This window comes from Athene cunicularia (genome assembly GCF_003259725.1).
Source record: "Athene cunicularia isolate RWA chromosome 20 unlocalized genomic scaffold, athCun1 chr20_part1, whole genome shotgun sequence".
Taxonomy (NCBI): Eukaryota; Metazoa; Chordata; class Aves; order Strigiformes; family Strigidae; genus Athene; species Athene cunicularia.
The window spans coordinates 9983348-10007735 of NW_020799125.1; the positions used below are offsets into that span (position 1 = coordinate 9983348).

The window sequence follows — 24388 nt, forward strand, 5'->3', positions numbered from 1 at the left end:
GCTCGGCCCCGGCAAGCCCGTGGGCAAGCACAAGTAAGCGACCCTCTGCGCGCCCCCCGTCCGCGGCCGCGCAACCCATCCGGCGGGCACCGGGAGACGGCGCCGCCCCCGGGCGTCTACCCCTGGGTACCGGCAGCGCGCCGGGGCTTTCCGGGCACAGCCTCCCGTCGGACATCCCTTACCGGGCACAGACCGCGGGCACCGGCTACCGGCCGCGCGTCTGGGTTCTGCAGACAGCAGCCCCGGGAGACCGGCCGCCGCGGGCTCCCCTTGGGGGGTACCCAACCCTCGGTACCGGTCATGGGTGCCGTCCCCCAGGGCTCGGCCGCGGGCATCCCTTGGTGGAGAGTGGTTCCTGGGTACCAGCCACGGGCATCCCTTGATGGCCAGCGGTCCCTGGGTACTGGCCGTGGGCACTGACTGCGGGCCGGCGTGCAGGGCTGGGGGCCCTGTGCAGGGCAGGGGTGTCCCTCTATTTCGGTGCACACACACACACCCACCCCCCCCCGTGTCGAGCGAGGCTGGGGGGCCGCTCCGCGCAGGGGGGCGCGGGGGTTTTGTTTCCAGGAGGGAGCGGGCTGGGTGAGGGGGGACACGTGTGTGCTGCAGTCCCGTGCGGGACAGGGCTGGGTGGCGGGGACGGGGTGCACGCGTGTGTTTGTGAGGTTGGTGCGTGTACCTGTCCTGCAGGGCACGGGCGCGGGGCTGTGGTGTGCGGGAGGGGAGGATGGCAGTGCACAGACCTGCGCATGGAAATGCAGGCTGGTTTGGAGGGAATTTGCTCGTGTGCTTGTAAAGCACAGACTTACTAGAGTTTAAATATGTTTTCAAGTAACCTGGAAAGCTCAAGCAGAGGAGGAATGTAGGCTTTACACATACTATAGACTTTTTCCGCTCAATTGCAAAAAGGCTGTTACATTGGTGGGGGGCTCCCTTCCCTCCCTGCTTGTTTGCTAAGAACCATTTCAGTCGGGCTTCTTTGAAAAGAGGAGGATGTGGTGTTATGAACAAGCTGAAATGAATAAAGTAACATTCGAGACGAACAATACTGGCAGTGCCAGTGAGCGCTTTCCAAAACCCGTAACATTTTCCAGCTGCTCACTCTTAAAACATCAGGCTGGAGCTATAAAACTGCTAGCCACAGGTGGGTGTGAGGGAAAGGGGTTTCTGCGAGGGAGAGTGAGCCAAAACCACCCTAACCCAAGTAGTCACAGGTAGGTAGTGTTTATTAGTAGTGGCTAGTAGATCTGCTCGCGTTGGCTACTATAATAGCTTACTTACAGAGGGGGTTTGCAGTGTGTTTGTAAGTGAATCCTGGATTTATGGATAGACAGTGATTCTAAATTTCCACACGCACACATGATCTCCCTTCCCTCCAGCTAAGAAAAGTGGCTGGCCTTCGCTCTCGCGTGGCCCTGTGCACAGATAAATGACTCACTTCTGGAGCACGGATCCCTGCACACTCTGCGCCTGGCAGCCTCTCGCCAGGGCAGAGCCGCTTGTGTCTGAGCAGGCTGGAAATGCCGGTCGCTGCCGGGGGTTGTGGTGCCCATCCCAGGGGAGCAAAGAGAGCCCTCAGGGAGGGGCTGGGGTAGAGGTGCCGGTGCTGCCCCTGGGGAGAGCGAGGGGGATGCACATGGTCAGGGGGTCCCTGCTGGGAGGGAGCAGGGAGAGCCAGGGGGTCAGGGGAGGATGAGCCTGCTCGCACCTTGCTGCTTGACGGAGGGAGCTCCTGCCCCACATGGGCTGTTGGAGGTGGCGCAGCCTGCTCGGGGCCTCTGAACAGGGGCACTGGGGGGTTTATGGTGGTCCCTGGCAAGGGCAGGGGATGTATTTTGTCTTCATGTGTTTGCCATCAGTGCTTGTTCCTTCTTCATCTATCTTTCCCCACTCAGGGTGAGCCAGAGCCCCTCTGCTCTGTCCCCAGAGGGTGACAGTGGGGGGGCTGGGGTGGGCTGCGCACACCCACCCCCCTGCGCATGCACACTCACACTTGTGCACGCTCACTCTCTCAAACAGGAGACACCACAGTCCTTCTCCCCAAACCCTTCTGCTCCATTGTGATCGTCCCAGTCCCTTCCCTTGCCTCCACCTGCCAGAGATGTCTTCCCTTGCCTCCACCTGCCAGAGATGTCTCAATGGCAGCCAGCCCATCATCATGTCAAGCCCGTGGAGCTCATTTCTTTGGTCAGCCCCGAGGCTGCTCTCTGCAGGCCATGCAATGGTGACCAGGGGGCTGCGGCTGCTTCCCAGCCTGTGGCCAGGCAGCCGAGCCACAGCAACGGCAGCTCATGGGGAGAGCCATGTCCTCCCGCCTCACTGCACCTGCAGCTTGCGCCGGCCCATCTGCTCCATCCTGCTGACCCTCCATCTCCACTTCAGCTCTGCACTGTCTGCCTGTGCCCTCCTCTGCTCCCTCTCTGCCGTCTGCTGCATCCCTGTGCCCTTAATCCCTGCCTCACCGCACATCCCTGCTGTCTCTGCCCCTGTGGATCTAGTCCATCTGCTCCTGCCAGCAGCCCTGCCTTCAGCTGGAACAGCCTTGGCCTCCATCTGTCCCACCAGTGCTCCCACATCCTTCCCATGCAGCTTTCCTCCTGGCCACCTCATCCTTTGTGCGTGGGTTTGCTGCTCAGCTCAGGAGAGGTCCTGTGCCTGGAGCTGGCTGGTATCCTGTGGCATCAAGCCACAGGCACTATGGCAGGAGGGAAGAGGCTCTGCTCCTTGCACCACCCATCCAAGGGTTCTGAAGAGGTTTCCAGCCTCCATCTGGCTTGGGACCTGGGACGTGTCCCTGTCTCCATGGTAGAGGGAGCTGTGATGCTGCAGCTCCGTAGAGCGGCCAGCCTGCATCTCTGTAGCATCACACTTGGTCCGAGTGTGACAGTACCCACAGCAAGGTCTGAAGGCTTTTGGGCTGGCCCTGGCACTGGCAGCACTCCAGGAATTGCAGGACAGACCACCCCTGTCAGACACTGCTGGGGCTATTTCTGGGATGCTCCTCCCAGCCTGTCTCGCCACCCAGACCATGCTGTGCCAAGTACGGCCCAGCTCTGGGGCTGAGGCTCCAAGTGACCACAGACCTGGTGACGATGTGGCCATGACAGCATCAGCTGCACTCAGCACCCAGACTCCTGCAGTACAGTGGCACTGCAGACCTGCCTGAGGGGGCTTTGGGTTTTTTTCAGACAATTAAATTGCCAGTGAAAAATCGGCAGGTGAAGGTGCTCAGCCTGTTCCCAGCACCAAGACTGATTTCTCAGGCAGGGCTCAACTGTGGAGTGACCACAGCTGGGGGAGGACGGGGCAGCCACCAACTCGGAGGGACATTGTGGGCCAGGCACTGCCCAAGGCTGAGCGGAGAGCCCAGCACAGCCGAGGTGAGCAGAGCTGTGTTGAGGGTGCAGGGGTTCAGCTGCACCCCCTTAATGCAGAGGATAGATGCCAGCACCCACCCGGACTGAGGAAAAGCCTCCTTGTTGCTGGGTGCACCCTGGCACCCAGAGGGCAGGTAGCCGGCCTGGGCAGCGCTGGCTCCTGTGGTGGCTCTCGGAGCCAGTTGGGCAAAGGCAGGTGAAAGCCAAGGTGCCCACCAAGAGCAGGAGCCAACTCGCCCAGCAGACGGACCGGGAGCACCTGCCTGCCCCTTGCCTGTGCACCTGGCAGCAGGCTGGGCACTGGGGGACTTTGCTCCCTCCCCACTGCCTGCACTCCCCTGGGCCCCACGGCTGTCCCCGTTCCCACTGGGTGGGGTGGGCGATGCCCCCTTCCTAGCAGCTGCACAAGCTGGGGGGTCCCTCCAGCTCCTGCCCCTCCCCAAGACCTTGCTGGCAGTGCCAGGCAGGGCAGGCTGACCTGCCTGGGGACTGGTTGTATAGCTGGGCGCTGGTGTCTGCGGAGCAGGGGGTGATGGTGTCTCGCTGTGCTTCCCCCTAGGAGCTACTGTGCCTACGTGGTGCAGCGCAATGTGACGTGCACGCTGCAGGACGGGGCCGAGAGCTACGTCAAGGCCGAGTACCACAAGTGCAGCTGGGGACCCAAGTGCCCAGGGAAAGTGCTGTGAGTACGGGGGACGTCGGGGCATGGCTCCCTTCCCCTCCCAGCTTCAGGTTGCAGCTCTCCTCGGGCTCCCAAGCCCCCGTGCTACCCTTCTGACCATGAACCCCTGCTTTCCAGAGGGCAGCGAAGGGGGCTGAAGGGCTTTTGCTGGACAAGGCAGTCAATCAAGGGATCTGTCGGGAGGGAGCGGGAACTCTATCCCTCATCAGAAATAAAGTGATAGGAAGCTGGGCGGGTGCATGTGTGCAGGGAAGCATTTTGTCGCAAACCTGCAGTTTGGCAGAAAGATGTCAGTTAGGTGAGAGCCTGACTGAGAGGAGGAGAAAACAGTTCATGGCTGGGGATGGCTTAGGGTTTCCTGCCCCAGGAAAATATTTGCAAAACTCTCTGCCACCTTGTCAGTGGTGGAGGGAAAGCCCCCACCATGCTGCAGCCCGAGATGCAGCTGGGGCAGGGCGGCCAACTGGGGCTTTGTGCTTCACCACCCTCAACAGCCCGCAGCCAGGGATGCTGCTCTGTGCAGAAACGCTGCTCTCCTCCATCCTCCCCGGGCCCACTGAGAGCAACAGAGCTGAGCACCGAGGAGAACCAGGATGAGAGGGGCTTTTGTCAGAGCCTGGCACCCCTCCTGCAGCACCGTCACACGGTGCTGCAGCCGGCTGGGGCTCACCATGTGCTGGCGGTGCCACGGACTCCACACGCAGCCTCTCCCGGCAGAGATGGGCCATCGGACCCACTCGCTGACTTGTTCTTTCCTTTCTCCCATCACAAGTGCTTCAGCAGCATTTGGGGACTTCAGGATATCCTGCAGTTGCTGGTACCCGTGGAGGAGATCCCCAAAGCCTCTCCCATCTCCGTGGTGTCCTCTGCTTGGCCCCTCCAGCCCTTCAAACTAAACCAGGGTGTTTTCTGAAAGCAGCTGGACCTGCACAGCCTCAGATGCTGCATCCACACATGAGAGGGAAACATGATTTTTCCATCTACTGGGGCTATCATCTAATGTTTGTGCAACTGCAAAAAATACTTCCCCTCATCACCCTTTGGAGCAGGGGGAGAAGGGTTCAGAGGTGCCAAAGGGCTGCAGGCTCCTGTGCAGAGCCTGGCATGACACAGAGAAGGTGCCCTGCCTTCTGGATGCCATCCTCATCCTCACTTCACTTCTGACAGTGGCTGCATGCAGCAGTCTCCTGCTGCGGTATGTCCAGGCAGGTTTCTACACACTTAAGACAGAAGGAAAGACCATAGAAACTCAGCAGCATCTGTAAAGAGGAATAACAGAAGAGCTTGTTTTGAAACTGTCCCATGCCTTTGGGAAATTGATGTTGAGAAATTTTGAAGTGATTCAAAGAACAGAGGATGTGGGTTTGCTTTCTCCTGCCCTGCGGTATGTACGGAGGTGGCTGTATTGCACTGGGAGTCATGTGGAAGTGGCATTGCCTGGGGGCTGCATCCTGGGCTGGGGGCACTGAGGATTCGAGCAGGGACACGGAGCACGGAGGACGGGGGCTTGGCCCCATGTGCTGCCCTGAGCGATGGGATACGCAAGTGCCTTACACAGCCCTGCCGTGCGGCACGGACGGTTGTGCCGCCTCCTCGGAGACTTGCTAAATATGCTGGAGAAGAACAAGGGCCCGATTGTGCGTGTTGTTGCAAAACAGCAAACTTCAGGATTTTCATGCCGTGGTAAATTCAGATTGGAAATTTCCAAAAGGCGCGTTCAAAGCATTGGTGTTTCAGAGGTAGTGACAAATGTGCTGTCTTCAGCCCTGCGCAGCTCGGCTGGTGGGGGGAGCACGGGTGGTGGCAGGGTCCTGTCCCCCCTCTCCACCTCACGGGAAGGTGCCACAGAAGAACTGGGAGCCGCTGAGTCCTCCCCGCTGGGCTGGTGGGGACCCCAGGTAGAGCGAGAGCAGAGAAGGAGGGTGTTAGTGTCCCGCTGGGCAAGGCAGTGGGTTCGCACCCTTATTTGCTGTGTATGGGGGGAATCAATGTTGTTGTGCCCGAATGGGTGATGGAGAAACTCCCAAGGCATCCCAGCTAGAGGCAGGAGGAAGTGTAAGGAGCCATCGCTCTGTGCACACCGCACGGCATCGCCCTGGTAAACCTCTCCAGGGCTCTGCTGCCCCACTGCCAAAGCTCTCGCTTGCAGGGCCAGCCCAAGCCACTTAGGCTTCCCATCAAACTGATGCCTTCCACACATAGAGAAATACCTTTCCAAAGGTATTTCAACCCTCCTGGAGGCCTCAAAACAGGATTACAGTTGAGAAGAGGGGTTTTTTACCCCACTAAGAAATTGTCTAGGTCAATTCAAAATGCAAAAACACCCACAAGCAGCCCAGACCCCTCTTGGAAATGATCTGAGTTTGCAGAGGTTTTGGAATCACTTCCATAAGTTCATCTTGCGCTCTCCTGGGCCAAAAGTTGCTAAACTTTGTGGCATCTGTCACAGTGGCCATCTATCAGGCCAGAGACCAAAGCAATACACTTATAGGTGCTCTTCTAAACTAGCACATAGGAGTCTCAGGTTAAAAAAATATCCAGCAAAAATCCTCTCCAGAAACCACAAACACATAAATAACAGCTTGCTCAGATAGGCCATCCTCACCCCTGGGCTGTTTCTCAGGCTTGTCTAGTTGTGTTACCACCTTGCTGGGTTGAACTGTTCTGTCACCATGTGCTGTCCCACCTGCACCTCATAGTCCAGTCTTGGTCAGGGTGGGCACGTGTTTTTGGAGTGCTGGTTAATGCGCTGAGCCCCTGGACAGGCACTGTAATGCTACACTGAGCTCTGGTGTAGCATGAGCTCTTGGAGGAGGTGGGTCATGGTCTGTAAGTGAGGCATATGGGTCTCAGCCAGGCTTTCCCATGAGCCCGGATTTCCCACACCCAACAGGACCTATGATCCCGCTCTTCTCTATTGCTTGACATTGAGGTTGCTTCTCTAAACTGTCTTCTCTCTTCCTCCTCTCTCCTGGAAAGGTACCGCACCTTCTTCAGACCCAGATACAAGATTGGATACAAGACAGTGACCGAGCTGGCCTGGAGGTGCTGCCCAGGCTTCATGGGAGAAGGGTGCCATGACAGCCCGACCGACCAACCTGGCCTTCTGCCCCAACATCCCAGTCCTAAAATGCCTCCTGGACAAAAGATGTTTCCAATCCCCAGACTTCCTCCTTATCCAAAAAGCCACCCTGACCTGTTTCCAGGACCAAAGAAGAATCAGTATGGTGAGATCTCGCTCCTGCTTCACATCCCCAGGTTACCACACTACCAGCATGCTCTCAAACTTTCCACTTCTTTTGCTCCAGGACAGGGCATGAATTTGACAAACCAATATGGATTTTTGAATTTGGTGGTGTGCTTTCTGACTGGAGACCTGACATTTGACTGCTTTGAGGATCCCTTGGTTTTTCAGTCTAGTTTCTTTCAAAACACGCTGCTTCAAAATTGTCTTTCCTCATTGCTTTAAAGAGTTTTTCCATTAATTTTGGGGTGTTGTGGTAAGGCATTAGCTGTCTTTTTCTATCTGCTAAGCCACAGAAATGCAGCGTTCAGATCACAGCTAACCCCTGCAGGAGGTTAAAACCTTTGTGGGAACAAAAGCACAAACGCCAATATGGTGGCTGCTATTTGTTCAGTTTATTAACTGCGCAATTGCTTTATATACGCCTTTCTGTACATCACGAGATCTTTAGTTCCCTGTTCTTTCCGTGCATTGTGAGATCTTTCATGTGCCTCTATTCTTCCTGTACATTGCGAGATCTTCCAAGCGCCTCTCCCTACACTGGGGTTGATAGATTGTGTCTCAAGACAAAGGGCTGTGCTCATCACCTGCTGCTGAACTTGGGAGCAGAGGGCATCATCCCAAGAAGAAAGAGGGTTTCCTGATCAGCTTAAGAAGAGATGTAGAGGAAAGGAGGAAGGGTGGGCTGATAATTCGCTGAAATGGCAATAAGAAGAAGGCAGGAGCTAATGTTAGTATGAAAAAGGACTCAAATCTAGAAGATAGCCAAGGAGAGAAATTCAAGGAGCACCAGCCCTGACTGTGCCCTCTCTATTTCTTTCCCTGTGCAGGCAGGAAGCTACCTGGCCTCTTTGGGGACCGCCTGGATCGGTTGGAGGAGGAGGTGAGGCGCCTTTCCCAGTCCTATGACAGCCTGCACACCATGGTGAGTGGCCTGGGGGACCGCCTGCGACTGGCCATCCAGGAGGACACCACCAAGATGATCGGCTCCCTGATGAACAGCCCAGGCACGCCTGACTCAACGGTGGGCTTTGGCATCATTCCCGACGGCCTGGTGGATGTGGCAGACAAAGCTGACATCGCCACGTACCCTCCTGTGGGGGAGATCCTGACCAAAGTGACAGAGGTGAGCGACGTGCTGAAAACCAAGGCAGATTTGCTGCACGAGGTTCGTGGCATGGTCCTGGACCACGATGGGCAGATTAAGCACCTGCTGGAGTCAGCCCGGCCCTCTCCCCTCACCTCCATTGACCTGCTGGAGGAGTATGTGGACACGCGGCTGAGCAACCTGCGTGGAGAACTGCTTGATGGCTTCGAGAAGAAGCTGGGGAAGATCCAGACCACATGTGATTTCCGGATCCAAGAGGTGCGGCAGCAGTGCGAGGAGGAAAAAGCTGCCAACCTGAGGCTGCAGCAGACGCTGGATGGGAAGGAGCTAGAGATCAAGAAAGAGATCTCCCAGCTGGAGACCCAGATCCAAGGGCTGACGGTGGTGGAAAGCTGCTGCAGCAACCTGGACTACCTCACCGATCGCATGAATATCCTCGAGAAAGGCCTTCACAGCATCTCTGAGTCCCAGAAGAACTTGCACTCACGGCTGGATGGAGAAATCTCTACTGTCACCCTAGGAAACCTTTTTGAAGGGCGCTTTGAGGACCTAGAAGCCAGACTCAATGCTACAGAGAGAGAAATGGGGAGCTGCTGCTCTGGTATAGAGGACAGTATGAGAGGCACAGTGGTAGCAGAGGTGGACGGCATGAGGACTGCCTTTGAAGATAAAATGCAGACCCTGGAGGACAGGTTCATGACCATCGTGGGGGAGCTGAACAATGTCAGTTCTCCTGTGGGCATGGATGGAGCGGTGGTGCCCGTGCTGGAGGGGGAGCTCGCCAGCATGAGGAAACGGACGGATGAGACGCTGGATGTGTTGCAGAATCGCCTTATTACACTGGAGAGCACTTGTTCCCTGGGCTGCACCTCTGCCTCCAAAGACGTGGAGACCTTCCGGACAGAGATCGAAGACTGCCAGAACAAGAACCAGGACCTGCTCCTCCGGATGGACAGCAACTATGACCTCCTGCGCAAGCTGAATGCCACCATCCTGGAGATCCAGCGGCGAATCGAGGAGGAAGCATCGGGGTCTTTGCAAGGGGAGATCACCTTGCTAAAGATCAACCTGAACACCGTGAGCAAGTCTCTGACAGGGCTGAAGGACTCCGTCTCCCAGTACTCGGACACCATGACACACATCAACTCCTCGCTGGATGAGCACGAGCGGAAGATCGAGGATGAGGTCCACTCCATCCAGGAGAAGGTCAATGACCAAGGCTCCCAGCTCTTCTTCAGCAACCGGCGTGTCCTGAACCTCAAGGGAGACTTGGAGCGACTCAAAGCCAGGATCGTCAGTGACCTGAGCTCCTGCAAGGGCGTGGCCCATGACCTGCAGCAGGAGATTGCTCACTTTGATGACAGGGTGGCCCGGGTGGAGAGTGTCTGTGGCAGGTTGGGTGCCGTCACAGGGAGCCTGGACGGCATCAGGGACGAACTGGAGAAACACACGGGCAGTCTCTGGGACTACATGGACCACATGAACGGGACCCTGGCTGCCCACTCTCAGGAAATAACAGGACTGAAGGACAACCTGCTTGACTGCCAAGCCAAGGTCTCCGAGCTGGCGGAGCAGGTCGGCCACTTGGAAGAGCAGGCGGAGGGGAAGCAGCATTAGCTGCAGTGCCACGCGTGTCTTCCTTCTCCTCCCCATGAAGGACAGGATTAACTTATATCACACAGACTTGCTCCAATGTGACAACAGTTCTTGGGATAATTTTTTTTTAATTAAAAGATAAATTAAAAGCTGCTACAAACCCTTTTTTTTTTTTTTTTTAATCTTTTTGGCCCCACTTTTCCATAACTCTGCCATTACAGTACTCACTTCCTGATGCTCAGCAGCTGTCCCAACCCTGGTGAAGCAGGGTTGCTGCCTCCTGACTGGGGGCGTTGCTTTGGCTCCTGGGCTGATGACTCCAGAAGGACAATTCAGAAGGAAGCTGGAGGCGGGAACATTTTTTAAATTTTATTTTATTTTTGTGGATTTATCACTTCTTGAAGAATAAAACCCTGTAGTTGTCAGTTGAGGAATAGAGTTTCTCTGACCTAAAGACCACCTGCGTCTTAATCCAGGGACTGAGCAGAGCCAGGGCTCCTTACAGGGAAAAAATCTCACCACAGGAATTGCAGATTTCAAAGAACACACGTATTCACACATCCCCCTGGGAACTGCCTTCCCCTCTCCGAGATGGCAGCCCTCCTCATGTATGGTAAATCCATTTATACTGCACACTCCTTCATGCAAATGCACATGCCTTACAGAGCGTATGAGGATATGCATTAGGAAAACACACATATGCGTATATATATATATATATGTTATGTGTATGTATATTTTTGAACAGTCCCCTGTCACGGTGCTCATCTGATTGCAGGGTTTCCTCTTGTGCCCCCCATGTCCCTTGCTATATTTTGAAGAACCACACTGAGCAGCTACAAACTGCCACGGCAGCATTAGAAAGGGGGGCCCTGTGGCCTCTCAGGGCTGTCGTGCTTTGCAGTCGTGCTTTGCTGTGCTCTCTGGTTACACCTGGGACTGACATGAAGGGTTATGGAAAACTTGTGTCTTCCCTAAAGAGATGTGTGTCCATAGGTCTCTGCAGAGACCAAGCGCGGCATGGAGCAGTCCTGTCCTCCAGCTCTGGTTCTGTTTTATTGCTTAAACTGTGAACGTGGTTTCCCTCATCTCATTCTGCAGCTGCTCCAGGGTGTGAGCATGAGACTTTCCCTATCCGTCAACATGGGAACAGGAGTCTGCGTCCTCCTCACATTCCTCTGAGCCCGCTGAGATGCCAACAGCCCTGTGGACACGCATCAACATGGAACATGAGGAAGGGGGAAGCAGAGCACCTTTGAGAAGGCCTCTTGAGACCTCTCCCTCAGCTCAGCCTGGGAATGAAAAAACAATTTACTGAACTCGACTCTAGTTTCTCACAGGCAGGCTGGAAAACGTTGTACATGTTCTTCAGCAACTCCAACCTTGCCCTGTGGAGCAGGTGCCTGGACCATGCAGCTGTGGCACACAAAACCCACCTGTTCCAGGGACCCCAGCATGGGTGTCCTTCACTGCTCAGCCAACAGGGATTTCATTACCAGAAGGGATGAAGAGCACATTAAAGAGCCTCTGTCTGACCAGCTCTAGCACTTTATAGCAGAGGAACATATTTTTCTATCAGCTCAGCGTTGCAGCTCTGCAGCCTGCCACACCGGCTAGCCTTCAGCTCCCACCCAGTGCCCATCACCCTCCCCAGGGCACCCCTGCTCTTCTGCACCACAATTCCCCTCCCTGCTTCCCTCCACCCCACAAAGGAGCAGCTCTGTGCTCTGACCAGCACAAAGCAGCAGCAACTCCCAGCAGAGATGCATCTGTGTGCCTTTTCTCCTTCATGCTCTTCCATAAAAACTGGACAAGCTCCCTGGAACAGATGCTTCTAGGCTAGGGAGGACCACAGGGATCACCAAGTCCAGTTGGCTGCATCGTGTTACCCTGATGCAGTAGAAGCTCTTTCCCCTGACAGAGGAGCACGGGCCATCAGCTGTACATGCAGGGAGAGGGGACCTGACCTCTCCACCTTGCTTAGCCTCTGCTGCTGCTGAGATACTTCTCCAGCAGAGGAGCAACCTCCAGCTGCCTTTGGGCATCCTGCAAAACCTGCTCTTAGACAGCAAAACCTATTTTCTTTCTCCCAACCCCTAGGAAAAGTCTCAAGCCAGCCCTTGGCACTTTGTGAGGGGCCAGAGGAGCCCTCACCCCAGCCCACTCCACATCCTCCCACATGAAGGAGAAAAAGGGCTGCAGCAACCAAAGAGAAAATTAAGCCAAGGGCCAGGCTCACCCCTTCCCAGGCCAGGACTGTGAGAGAGCAGCTGAACAGCAACAGCTTCTTGCAGCACAGAGGGACCTAGGACAAGGAAGAAGTCTGACCTTCCAGAAAATGGTGCTATGTTTGGACTATTCCTGACTCATCACTTGAAGCTACAGAGATGTTCTATTTCAGTTCTCAGCTATTCATGTTTAAAAAGTGAAAGGAACTTTGTACAAAAGAGGGCATTTTAGGGTTTGGTTTGTTTTTTTTGCTTTCAGAGAGGGAAGGAGATGGTGCCCGTGCGGTTGTCCTTGCACAGGCAGCTTTCCAAGGCAGTCGATAACTGATCTTGTTAAAAGGCTGTGTTTTATTGTTTGTAAAACCTTGTACATTTGTTCAGATTTTAAAAGCTGAAACAGTGTTTGTACTGGAAAGGAAAAAAATAAAGTATTTCTTGCTGAGGTTTCCAGGATCAGAATGATGTATGTGACTTAGACAAGCAGAGCTAGAGCTAAAGCATGGAGGCAGGCAGACAAGGAATAGATGATTTACACTTGCACACATCAGTTAGGGCAGAAGAAGGTAGATGCCAGACTGGAGGAAGGAGCCCAGAAGTGCTCCTGCCTGTTTTATTTTGTGTAGTTACAGCTGAGAGCTCCCAGCACAGGGCAGCAGGCTGGCTGAGTGCACAGCAGTGTTGGGACAGCTGAGCTTTACTTGAATGCTCCAACACAGGGGCACAGGAATAAGCTCCTGCCCTGACACAGGACTGTGACAGGCTACTGGTACAGGAGTGATTCACCCCCATACACACACACATAAAACCAGGCTTTGCTTCCCGTGTTAAATACATTTTTCAGCATTACCTGAAGTTAGGAGGAAAAAAAAATAAATTAAAAAGTCCTTTTTTAGTGCAGCTGCTCCACAGGCTGAGGAAGCTGTAGGTCCTGCCTCCATCTCCACCAAAACCAGAGCCCCTTGGCAGGGCACTGCAGCAGGATAAACCCAAACATGTTTGTAAAAGGACACGGCTCCCACTTCCATGCGCAGAGCTACAGCAGACAAGAGGCAGCCTTTTATTAATTAAGGCACTATTTATTAATTATTGCTATTAGTGAAGAACACTCAAAACCCCAACAGCTTCCATCTGCTTTAATGAGTTGTTAAGCCACAGGACAGCTTCACTCCATCAGCTACCAAACTGCAGGGAGCTGTACTGTCTGGGAACACTGGTCATACTGGAGGTAGCAATAGCTATGCCAGAGGCTCATCAATACATAGTGACCCATTGCCACCTTTAAAACAGAGCCAGGCTTTCAAGGTGTTAAGAACATTAAGAAGAGACCCAGCTTATAGGAATTTTAGTTTAGTAAACTGAGTTTTTGTGGACCCACTTTGGCCCTCAGAGAAGTGTTTCTAGTGCAGAACATAACCCGTATTATAAGTGCAAAATAACCCGAGCTGCAAACAGAGAGGAGGAGATGCATCTAGAGCATCCAGTGCTCGCAGAGGATGCCAAGAGAGCTCTAGGTCAGGTCTCCACAGGTAATGAGGTCAGGAGAAGGCATCCAAGTCAATGTCAGGAAGTGGAGGTCTCCAGTAGGCAAAATGGCTGTACTCTGGACACACCAGAGCCATGCTCCCACTCTGTCCCAGAGGAGGGAAGATCAACTCCACCAGCTCTGACAGCCGCTCATACCTACGTGGGTAAGAAAGAAGCTGCATTGGGGTCACTGGGGTTTTGTTTGCTTTTCTACCCCATGAGATGCTTCTCGGTTAAAGCTAGGTTAACCTGAAAGTGCTGAGGAACAAGCACATCACTTACGTTGACTTGTGGTTCTTCATGAGCTCCTGGATCAGCTCTCCCTTGGGGTTGACCGTGAATATGCGGCTCTCTGGCAGGCCCACTTGCTTGTAAGCATAGACATCCTGCCCAAGGAAGGCCAGCAAGGCATGAGAGCTGCAGGAATGCACCACCACCACTCCAGCCTGAGCCCTTCCTCCCTCCTCCCCAGGACACCCACTCACGCTGGCTCTGTTCCCAAAGGCTGCATAGAAGGGCACCTTCATGGCAAACAGGTTTTGGATGTCCATCAAGCAGGTTATCTTGAACACCTCTGGCTTCTTCTCAATCACCTCCCTGCAGCACAAGACACAGGCACAGAGCAGAGGTCAGAGTGGCATCAGCTGGCCAGGACTGTGGCAGCCAGGCTGTGTGGGGCTCAGAGAAGTGATTTGAAGGGCACTTGTACATCTAGAGCTTCATCATGAAGCTCCAGGGAGGGCAGACAGGCAGTTCCCCTGCTGCCTCCCATGAAAGCCATTCTGCACCAAGGAGGCCAGAAGCAATTTCAGGCTGTGACATCCCTCAGCATCGAGCTGGGAAAGGGGGGTCCTGTCCCCAGGGACACAGGGCTGGGGAGGAGAGGACACAGTACCTGTGGAAGGCAGAGAAGAGACTGCTGGGGGCGAGCAGGATGGGGCCCTTGGGGAGGGCACAGCCTTGCTCATTGACCCATTTGAGGTAGCCTTTGGTGATGTGTGCCATGCCGATTGCCCTGGCTGAGCAGTAGAGGAACCTGTAGCCATTCCTAGAGAGAGCACAGGGAAGCCCTCTGAGCTGTGCCCTGCACAAGGCATCCTCCCACTCCTGCTCTGAGGTGGAGGAGGAGGAAGAGGGAGCGTGAGGCTGAACACCTGACTTAAGCCCAAACCCTGTTCACCCCTTCAGCAAGGAAGATGGCTTCACAAACAAACTCGCCCTGAGACTCAGGGTAGAATGTATCCTCATCTGCCCCACTGCTGGGAAGCAGCACTGGAGGGGGTCCCTCTCTCACCTTCCAGGCCTGCCCAGTAGCTGCATGCCCATCCCGGCTGCAAAGCACTCTTCACTGCTTGGTACCCACCACCCAGACAAGACCCCCAGGCCAGCACATTTATGACATGGGACTGGCTGCCTGCGGCTTGTGGGGAGGTGGACACAGCCTCTGTAGAGCCCCTGGCAGCCAGCACAGCTTGATGGGCAGCTCGGGCATCGAAGGTGGCAGGAGGCAGCCGAGGTGTCACCGAGGGCAGCCCCAGCCCTGCACCCAAAGCCCCCCGGGGAGTGGGAGCCCCCCGGGGCTGGGACAAGCCATCCGCGTGCTCACAGTGCCTCTTAGTGGCCACAGGTGCCAGGGACGGAGCTGAAGGCTGGGCTCCGAGGGGACCCACTGCCAGTATCCTCCAGGACTCACTGCCAGCCTCCACCGGGTTGACAGCATCGCACCCCAGGAGTATGGGAAGCTGTAGCTGGGCACCCAGGGAGGCAACCAGCACCCAAATTCTGGGTAGTCCCCTGCGCCACTGCTGCACAGCAATCCGAAGGTGTTTGTCTGTGCCTGTGGCCTCTCAGGTGTGACCCTGTGTGATCTCATCCCTTTAGGTGCTCAGCTGCATCTCCCTAGCAAAGCCTCCCCTGACACACACTCCTCCCAGGGAAGGCAATGCCAGCGTCTGCTCCCAGTGCCCATGGGAAGCCCCCTGCTTTCACCCCCCCAGTGTCATCCAGACAGCACAGCTAGCATCAACCACCACTGACAGCAGAAAATCAGGCTGTTTTGGCCAGCACCAGCGAGTAAGGAGCACTGACTGACTTCCACTCAGTCTCCCCATCTTCCCACTTCCCCTTGGCCTCAGTTGATCTGGTACCTACAGGTGGATTTTGTGGAAGAGTTTAGCGATTCCATGATGAGTCCAGTCTTTTCCCAGATGTGGTAAGATATGCCCAAGTGCATCTGACCTAGGAGGAAAGGACACCAGGTGAGACAGATCCAACGTGGTGGGTACCCTGCCATGATGGGGTTTGTGGTCCCTCCTGGCTGCTTACACAAGCCTTGAAAGTACAGTTCCCCTAAGGTGGGGGTGCAGGGATGTGGGGTGGGAGAAAGGCCTTTTACTTGGTGATGGTGCCATCGATGTCCGAGATGACCACCTTGTCATCCCAGTTCCACAGGTAGATAGTGGCCTCACAGCGACACGTGCCCTGGTACTGAGTTGTCACGCTGAACGCCACGTCATTGGGGCCATCCTGCAGATTCAGCCTTCCCTGTGGCAGAGGGGGAACAAAAGTGTAGCACTGATTCACACCAGTCCAAGGTTTGCCAGAGGTCAGACTGCCACCTGGCCAGACCAGAGACTCCAAGCCTCTACAGGGTGGCCACTCAGGGAAAAATACTTGGATGCCCTATAAAAACATGAGGTCAGGAGTAGAAAAATCCTTGTTTCAGAGTTGTCTTCAGCCCTACACACACAAGCAGGCATTGAAGGAGGAGGAGTAAAATACATACAATTTGTTTGGAGGAGAGCCGCAGGGATTTCTTGTAGGTTGGGAGGGATTTCTGTGCAGGGGCATCCATTGCCAATGTGTCCCCAGGGTGCAGGGCCTCATCACCACTGGATGACCCCTCTTCCTCCTGCCTATACAGAGAAGAGCAGAGCATGTTTGCTTTACTCTGCAGATCACAGATTTCCCCATTAGCACCAGAGAAGATCTGAAGGGGACCCAGGACAGCCCACCCACCAAGAAACAGCCATGAAGCTTGGCTGGGTCAGCCAGAGCCTTAAGAGAGATTTCTGCCCTTATACATTAGGTAAGCTTGGGAGTAACTAGTCGTTTATAAGGAGAAGAGATCAGGAGCATGTACAGACTCCTAAAGGAAACCTGGGGCGGGGGGAGGCACTCACCTCTGCTGAGCAGAGTCAGGCTGCAGTGTCCCCACGTTGGCTTCCCCTGGCCTTGGCTGCTGTAGGCAGAGAGTGGTGTCATTAGCACCTCGGTGCCACTGGCAGGAGCAGAGGCTGCCACTTGGAGCAGCAATACCAGAAAAGAGGTCGCAACGCATCCCCCTGCCTTCATGAGGACACTGCCCCATGGAAGAGGAACCACAGGCTGATGCTGTGGCAGGGCAGGGAGACCAGCAAGCACACGCAGTGCCTGGGCTGTGGCATGAGGGGCACGTAGCAAGGGGTCTCACCATTACAATGTCCATGTTATCAAGTGCCGTTCTGCTGCTCAGGTATTAGCAGACCCAAGGGGACAGCAACGACCTTCAGAAGTCACCTTGCCAACAGGTCCCTCTGGCTGTCCTCATCCTCAGGCCATTCCCAGGACCCTGCTGCTCTCCTACCCCCACCCCTGCCAGCCACCAGAAAGGCACCTGTGCCCTGGGGACAGCCACTGCTGCAAACACACCTCCTCTGCTGGGAATTCTCTCCTCCTCCAGGAGAACCACCACCTTCTGCCTTTCTTGGGCATCTTCTCCTTCACCAGTTGGTCGATGGCACTCTGTGAACATGGTAGAATGTTGGATAGAGTCAGTTCTCAGCCCAGGGAGGCTCATCTGCCAAGAGTCTAAGGAGATCCTTGTCCAAATTGTCTTTGCAAAATTATTCACAGGAAAAGATGTGTGACCCCTGCCACATTGTGAGCTGAGATGGTTTTGCAGCGAAGGGTACAAAAACACTCACTCAGCTTGAGGGGAGGTGTGGGGGTGAGTGGAAATCTGAATGCCTCACGCAGACCAAATCCTCCAGACTGCTAGGGCCCCTGGCTCTGGCCAGCCTTGCACAGATACAACCATCAGAATAGGAAATTTTGACAAGGAAATCTCTACTCTCCAGGTATCAGTGGTACCCAGTTATCAAAAAGCCACCCTGAGGTCCCTGCTGGGAAAAGAACAGACCTCAGGGTTTTTGGGCTGGAGTGATGTTCAGCATCCCAGACTCCCTGCAAGGCCCCAGATGGACAGTTTGGCCTCTTGCAGCCCCACTGCCCTCTTCAAGCCCTGCTGAGAAGCATGGCCAGTAAGTGTGTTATGCCACTGACCTCAGGAATGTTCCTCTGGAAAGCCTGCAGGGACAGGATCATGGGAGCAGCCACTGCCCAGTTGTAATACCTGAAAAAAAAGCAAGAGGAATGGGAACATCACCATCCTGCAGCATGGCCAGAAGGTCCCCTCCCACAACTACTGTGGTATAATCATTGTCTGGGATGGAGTCACACTCCTACAGGAGTGTTTTTGTGGGGACAAAAGTGCCACAGTGGTCATCTTGGGATGAAGCAGCAGGAAGAGCAGGCCACTCACTTCTTGTTGATCAGTATCACCAGGTTCGGGTCATCAATAAGTCCTGGCTTCTCAGCAAACTGCTGGTAGGAGACCATGTGCTCCATGAACTTTTCTAGTGGGATAGAGACTGTGTCATGCCACTGGTATATATAATGGATTTTGGAAGAGCAGAATATCCCCCTCTCCCCTCCCACCTACCATGAGAGATCTCCCTGCTGCCCCCCAGGCCTCCACATAGTGACAGGGCAATTGTGGGCATCAAATCAGATTCTGAGTCCGTGGGGCTGTCAGCAGGCAAGTCAGATGGCAACTGGACACACAGAGGGTTGCTGGGGTCTGCAACAGGCTTTGAACTCTGCTCTGTGTCACTACCAGCAAGAGAAGAAACAATGGTAACATCAGCCAATAGCTTTACACATACCTCCATTCTTTGCTGCAAGAGAACTGCTCAAGAAGGTCTGAGCTTGGCCAGCTGGGGCAACCCATACCTCCTGGGGAAATAGAGAGCCACCTGCTCCTCATCCAGGCTGGAGAGGTCTTCCAGGTAAACATCACTGGGACCCAAGTGAGAACTTCTTTTGATGGATCCTCAATGTACAGACAGAAGGGAGAGAGCTTAGCTGAATCACCCTTCCAACCATCTCAGCATCTAGTGAGAAAGCTAACAGCATTTTCCTCTATCATATTTGCGTACCATATAAAGAGGGCATCTATTTTCCTACTTTAAAAGCTGCCTTAAATCAACAGAAGTACCTCAAGATATCTGAACTGGCATAAGACCACTTGCCAAGAGGACACAAAGGACAGGCCAAAGTCCTGCCGTGACAATCTGAAGGTGCCATTTGAAGTCAGAACCATACAGGACAACGTTTTGTGATCTCCCTCTTTGTACCGTGGGGAATCCTAAACATCTCTTCTTCAGGGAGACAATTTTGTTCCGAATTTATGCTGACTGGAGGAGTAAGGTTGGTTAGGACAGGTAGCAACATAAAAGTCAATAAATACACTGTCAAGAGAGACATATGCATGCTTTGTCCTGTGATTTTTTTCCACCTGACTTGTCATGCTTGGGATGAAGACAGTCAGGACAGGTGCTGCCAGGCACTTCAAGTTAAGGTATGGTCTAGTCTGCTGAGAAGTCTAAGCATGCAAAAACAGGGACATCCAAGGATGGACTTCAGGAAACATAAGGCAAGAAAGCCCTCCTGGGGACCTGGGTGGTCACTGAAAGGAGGAAACCTGAGGAATGTCTCTTCAAAGCAAAGGAGCTGGTGGCACGTGGAGAGAGCAGACATCACACCCAGGGCAGAGATCAAGAAGTTACACTGAATGAACAACCCAGTCCCCCACCCAAGTCAGTCACATCTGCAGGCTCAAAGGCCACCTCCAGCAGCACCAGTCACCCACTCACCTTGTCTCCTCTGGCTTTCCAGCTGGGGCTTGGGGCCCTCCAAGCCCACATGCCTTGGAGCAGCAGCTCCCTCAAAGGGCTCCGCATCTGGCTGAACCTCTGGTACAACACTCCAACCTCCCTCCTGTTTCTCTTGAAGGGCTGAGGAGGCCTCCAACAAGCTCTCTGCCCCCAGAGCACTAGGGATGTCCTTCAGCTTGGGTAGGCTGTTCTCACCCTGTGGTGCGGGTGTTGGCTCAACAACAGGCACAGCGGAGGAACAAGATACACTCTGAGGTCCTGCTGGGCTTGGACCTTCTCCCAGACCTTTGGAGGCGGCAACAAGATGAGTTGCCTCATCCACTGGGACTGGTGTCACAGAGATGGTGGTTGCTGCAGTAGCAATGGTCGTTGTGGACTTGACTAGTTCAACTCGTTCCAATTTATTCACCTCAAGAAAGCAGAACAACAGGTTTGAGGATGGGAAGTTGCCCAAAGCATCAGGCAGAAGAGAACAACTCCTCTGAAGGTGCCTGGCCACAGCTGCCCCTACTTTCTGCAGACCTTTCAGACATTCCTCTTCCACCAGCTGCTAGAGGAGAGCAAGAGCAGGGACTCACCTGAGGGAGCCTTCCCCAGCTCCACTGCATGTGGGATTCGGCTCCTAGAGCAAAACTCTCCTGCGGTCTGATCTCCAGCTCAGAGTCACTTTTGGGAGAAGACAGATGGCCCAGGGTGGGGCTACAAGAAGAGAAAGGAATGCAGACCTCATCTACCCTACAGCCCTATGCTTTCCTATTACTGCAAGAACATTTAAGGCTAAGAACCCTGTAAGGTTAGTTTCCCATAGAGTTAGTTCTGGCCCATAAAACTATCACTTACAAATGAGCAAGTCCTATGGGAAGCTGAGATCCAAGGAAGCAAAGTTCTATGCCACCAGCTGTCCAGAAGCAGCTCAGCAGCTGATGCAGGAGAGCCCTGCACACTCAGGCTTCTTACATCCATGACCATGGCCAGAAGTGTCCCTCACAGGGTCCAAGAGTTCCTCCAGCAACAATACATCAGGCCAGGACAATCCTCCTCTCCTGACACCCACAAATCCCTTTTCCTTACCACCTTCCCAGCCACAAGGCACATCCCCCACTCTCAGCAAAGCTGAGGAGATCACCTTGGCTCTGCCTGTTACCTGTCCACAGAGGCCAGCTCCCCATCAGAGTAAGGGTGCATTTCTGGGGACTGCAACAACCCAGTTTCTTCTTCAGGGAGATCAGTGAAGGAGAAATACACTGAATCACTGCAAAGGAGGAAAGAGGTCAGTTATATCACTCAAGCATGTAGAAAGCTGCCGATACTCAACTTCACCATTTCCACTGGCTTTCCACTCTATAGGAGGCTGGGCCCCAACACAAAACACTACCTCCATGTTTCAGTGGTGCTGGGTGTCTCCAAGCAGACCTACAGCCTTGACTCACTGCATCACCCTGCCCAGACCGAACAGCTCACCTGGGGGCTGGCAGCTTGCACGGCTCCTCCACAGACATCTCACTTTTGGTCTCCTTGCAGGCTTCTAACTCGGAGTCTGACACCTCCTTCCGCTTGGGCTTCCTCCTGCGTCGCCTTCTCTTGCGCAGGGTTGCTTCAGCGTTGGAGGTCTCCTGCTCGTGAGAGGGTTCAGCAACAACCTGCAGGCTCTCCTTCCTGGGGATAGGGGATGTGCAGAGGCAGGAGGGGATGCTGCCCTATCAATGAAAAAAACTATGAGAAGCCCATCAGCTCCAGCACCTTCCTTTTCAGCCTGGCAGCTCATGACTCTCATCCAGGTGACATACACCACCAGGCCCTCAACGTGGGGGTGGTTTTGTGGCTAGGCCCAAAGGAGAGGTTTTGTTCATACAACATGTGAATAAGAAAAGAAGCACGGCTATCCAGCCACAAGATGTTAAAGACATCTTTAACGCAGTCAAGGAGAGGCAGGCAGGAGATGGCACCATGAGACCAGAATTACAAAGGCTGCAGATGGGATTCGGATCTAGAGCCCTCTCCCTGCTCTCAAACCCAGCCCAAGCCAGCAGCGACCACAAGTCAGCCTGGGAGAGAGCTGCCAAGATTTCTGGAAGCCACAACTAGTCCCATCCTGCTTCCCAGTGGAGTGGGCAGCCTGCCACAGCATCTGGCTCACTCTCATCCCTGTCACAAGATTCCCCCAAGAGGCCAAGCTCTGAGATATCTGCCTAGCTGGCCAGCAGCCATGCCCATTGATGGAGGCCAGTCTGGGATGCAGATATTTGGTCTAATGCTTCCTCAGAGTGCTCCAATAGTCAGATCCTCCACGCTGGTTGTAAGATCCTTCAAGTGGGAACCTTTCTGGACACACACAACAGAGGGAATAATGGAGTCACCCTGGGGAAGATGTCCAAACCCGGTTCTTCCACCTCAAGCCTGCACTTCCAAGCAGTCACAGGAGGACCAAGACCAGTAGTACTTCTTCATTACCAACCTCATTCTCCTCTGATTCCTGAACAAAGAAGGCCTCTCCATTGTCACCCAGCTTCATGTGCAGGTCCACAGGCTCCCCATTGATTTCAATGTCAACCTGGCAAGGAGCAGAAGAAGCCTGTCCATCTGAGCCCACTCACCCATCAGCATACAGCAAGGCACTTCCCAAGGGACAGGACAGGTTAGGGTTGCTCAGAGGGCTGACAGCCACCCCACCTTTGAGGCAAGGGACCCCTCCCAATTTTCCTAGGAAGCTCAGTCTTCTTTGGAAGAGTATGGGTTTCATTCAGGGGCATCCCTCAAAAAATTGGCAAGCACCCCTTCCAGCAGGGCTCCCAGTCCCTCAAACAGTTTTTCCATAACCTGTAGGTTATGGAAATTCCTAGGTCTGAAGACACCAGAGAGGAAGCATAGTCCCAGGGCAGGCACCACTTACCACCTTCTCCTTGGAGCGCAGCACACCCAGTTTACCAAAGCGCACATGAAACGGGGAGCACTGGAAGGAGTTATCAGGCTGCCTCACCACGACCACATCGATGCAGCCCGTCAGGGTGGCAGGGTTCAGACCCCGGTACAGCTCCTTCACCGTGACAAAGACTGTCTCAGCAAGCTGCCCCACGTAGTTCATTGTTTGAGACTGCAAGTGAGAGACGGGAATAAACTCAGGTGGGAGAAGAGGGCTCCAGCAGCTAAACACAATGTGAGTTTAGAAGAATCATTTCACAGCTGCAAACACAGCCCCATCATAGGGACAGCTAAGCCTCTAGGGAAAACGAGACAAACACATGAAGGGCCTTGATGAAGATGAGCCAGGGCCTCTGTAAGCACCAGAAAACAGGACAGAAACCAGAGCACTAGTTACTGCATCCAGCTTGGAGGAGAGACCTTTGCTATCAGGATGCACCATCACTTTTGCCCCTTGGGAGGGCAAATACTACCTTGCAACAACACTTTGCAATCAAGCTGTCAACATCCCATTCAAACAGGAATTTAGTTGTCAGGAGACCTCCTGCCCTACACTGTCCTTAAAAAAAGTGGAAAGACCAAGGAGCTGCTGAATACACCATGTGCTCACTTTGAACAAAATCCAAGCCTAACATTTTCCACTTGGAGGGGAAGGCATCCCACCTAGGCATTGCCAAATCAGCCAGACATGGTCCTTGTTAAAGACAGAACTCCCTGGTCTCCATGCCTTGGCCTCTGCTGCTGTCATCCATCTTCCCAGGGAATCCCAGCACAGGGGCTGTACTGCCTGGAGGACACCCGAACAGCTCTGCAACGCAGTTTTCACAAGGCACTGCTGCACTCTGAGGTTGCAGAGCTCCTGGTTTTCATTAGCAAGAAGGAAAGCCTTGCTTGCTGCTTGCTTCCTGCTCATCCTCTCGCCCACTCACGTCCTCCAGCTGCTCACTCCCCAGGTGGGGACAACACCCCTCCCCTGTGCTGGAGGAGAGGCATGGCTGCAAAGGCAGAGATTCCCGTGGTCCACGCTGGGGCTCACAGCACAGCCATTCCTCCAGCCCCACGGTGTGCCACACAGGCTCCAAACAGCTCTCAGGCAGCCCCTCTTCCTGCAGCCCACCGTGGGCACTGCCTCCAGGTCAACACATTGAAATCCCTGGAGTATTTTCTTGCAGATCTATGTTGGGTTGCTGTGTGGTGGTCCCAGCCCCTGGGCCAGAGGAGCCCCTTGCTCCACGTGCTCAGCACTCTGTGTCAGCAGCACAGCAGCATCAGCAGGACAACAGTCTTGGTGTCAGCACATCACACCAGAGGCTGAGCCCGGCTTCCTCAGCTGCGAGCTCTGCACCCCACCTTGCCCCAAGGAGAGGACAAGGGCACAGGATGACCGCTTCAGAAGGGCCATGGATGAACTAAAGGAAACCTCTGGTGCTGACAGCACCATCAGCCGATGGCATGGTGTCCCCCCAAGGGGTGGCTGCTGAGAGTTGGTTCCTTACCCAAAGGGACGAGGACAAGCAGGTGCCACCCGACGAGCCCTCTGCCCCAGCAGGCACCCAGCCTCTTCGATCCGTTTTGCTCAGCCCCATCCTGTTCCCAGACATCCCTCCTGGAAGGCGTCTGCACAGGGAGACACAGTCCCCGCTCCATGCCCCGTCCCCCCACCTCTCCCTGACAGTCGGGAACAAGCCCAAAGCCCAGATCCTCCCGGGGGGGG

At 54.4% G+C, this 24388-nt stretch overlaps 2 protein-coding genes across 3 annotated transcripts in view; one reads left to right on the forward strand and one right to left on the reverse strand.

Moving 5' to 3' along the window:
- Window positions 1-4: 4 nt before the first annotated feature.
- EMILIN3 (elastin microfibril interfacer 3) lies at window positions 5-12990 on the forward strand (the record flags this gene model as incomplete). The annotated part of the gene is made up of 4 exons (XM_026862341.1): window positions 5-33; window positions 3937-4059; window positions 7039-7286; window positions 8134-12990. Coding segments are annotated over 4 exons (2295 nt in total), but the record flags the coding sequence as incomplete, so codon positions are not given.
- Window positions 12991-13308: 318 nt separating this feature from the next.
- The window catches only part of LPIN3 (lipin 3), a 12378-nt gene continuing 1298 nt past the window's right edge, over window positions 13309-24388 (reverse strand). The window contains exons 2-20 of one of the 2 annotated variants that reach the window (XM_026862262.1): window positions 22646-22846; window positions 22211-22306; window positions 21217-21452; window positions 20900-21007; window positions 20334-20454; window positions 19735-20164; window positions 18812-18911; window positions 18522-18691; window positions 18342-18435; window positions 18083-18152; window positions 17450-17542; window positions 16942-17000; window positions 16545-16674; window positions 16155-16303; window positions 15911-15997; window positions 14655-14807; window positions 14245-14356; window positions 14042-14145; window positions 13309-13915 (exon numbers count right to left, since the gene is read on the reverse strand). In XM_026862262.1, coding sequence (XP_026718063.1) covers window positions 13771-13915; window positions 14042-14145; window positions 14245-14356; window positions 14655-14807; window positions 15911-15997; window positions 16155-16303; window positions 16545-16674; window positions 16942-17000; window positions 17450-17542; window positions 18083-18152; window positions 18342-18435; window positions 18522-18691; window positions 18812-18911; window positions 19735-20164; window positions 20334-20454; window positions 20900-21007; window positions 21217-21452; window positions 22211-22306; window positions 22646-22837 — 2649 coding nt within the window. In that variant the 5' untranslated portion in view covers window positions 22838-22846 and the 3' untranslated portion in view covers window positions 13309-13770. Of the gene's footprint in view, window positions 13916-14041; window positions 14146-14244; window positions 14357-14654; window positions 14808-15910; window positions 15998-16154; window positions 16304-16544; window positions 16675-16941; window positions 17004-17449; window positions 17543-18082; window positions 18153-18341; window positions 18436-18521; window positions 18692-18811; window positions 18912-19734; window positions 20165-20333; window positions 20455-20899; window positions 21008-21216; window positions 21453-22210; window positions 22307-22645; window positions 22847-24388 lie in introns of both variants that reach the window. The other variant, XM_026862261.1, reaches the window with a different exon arrangement.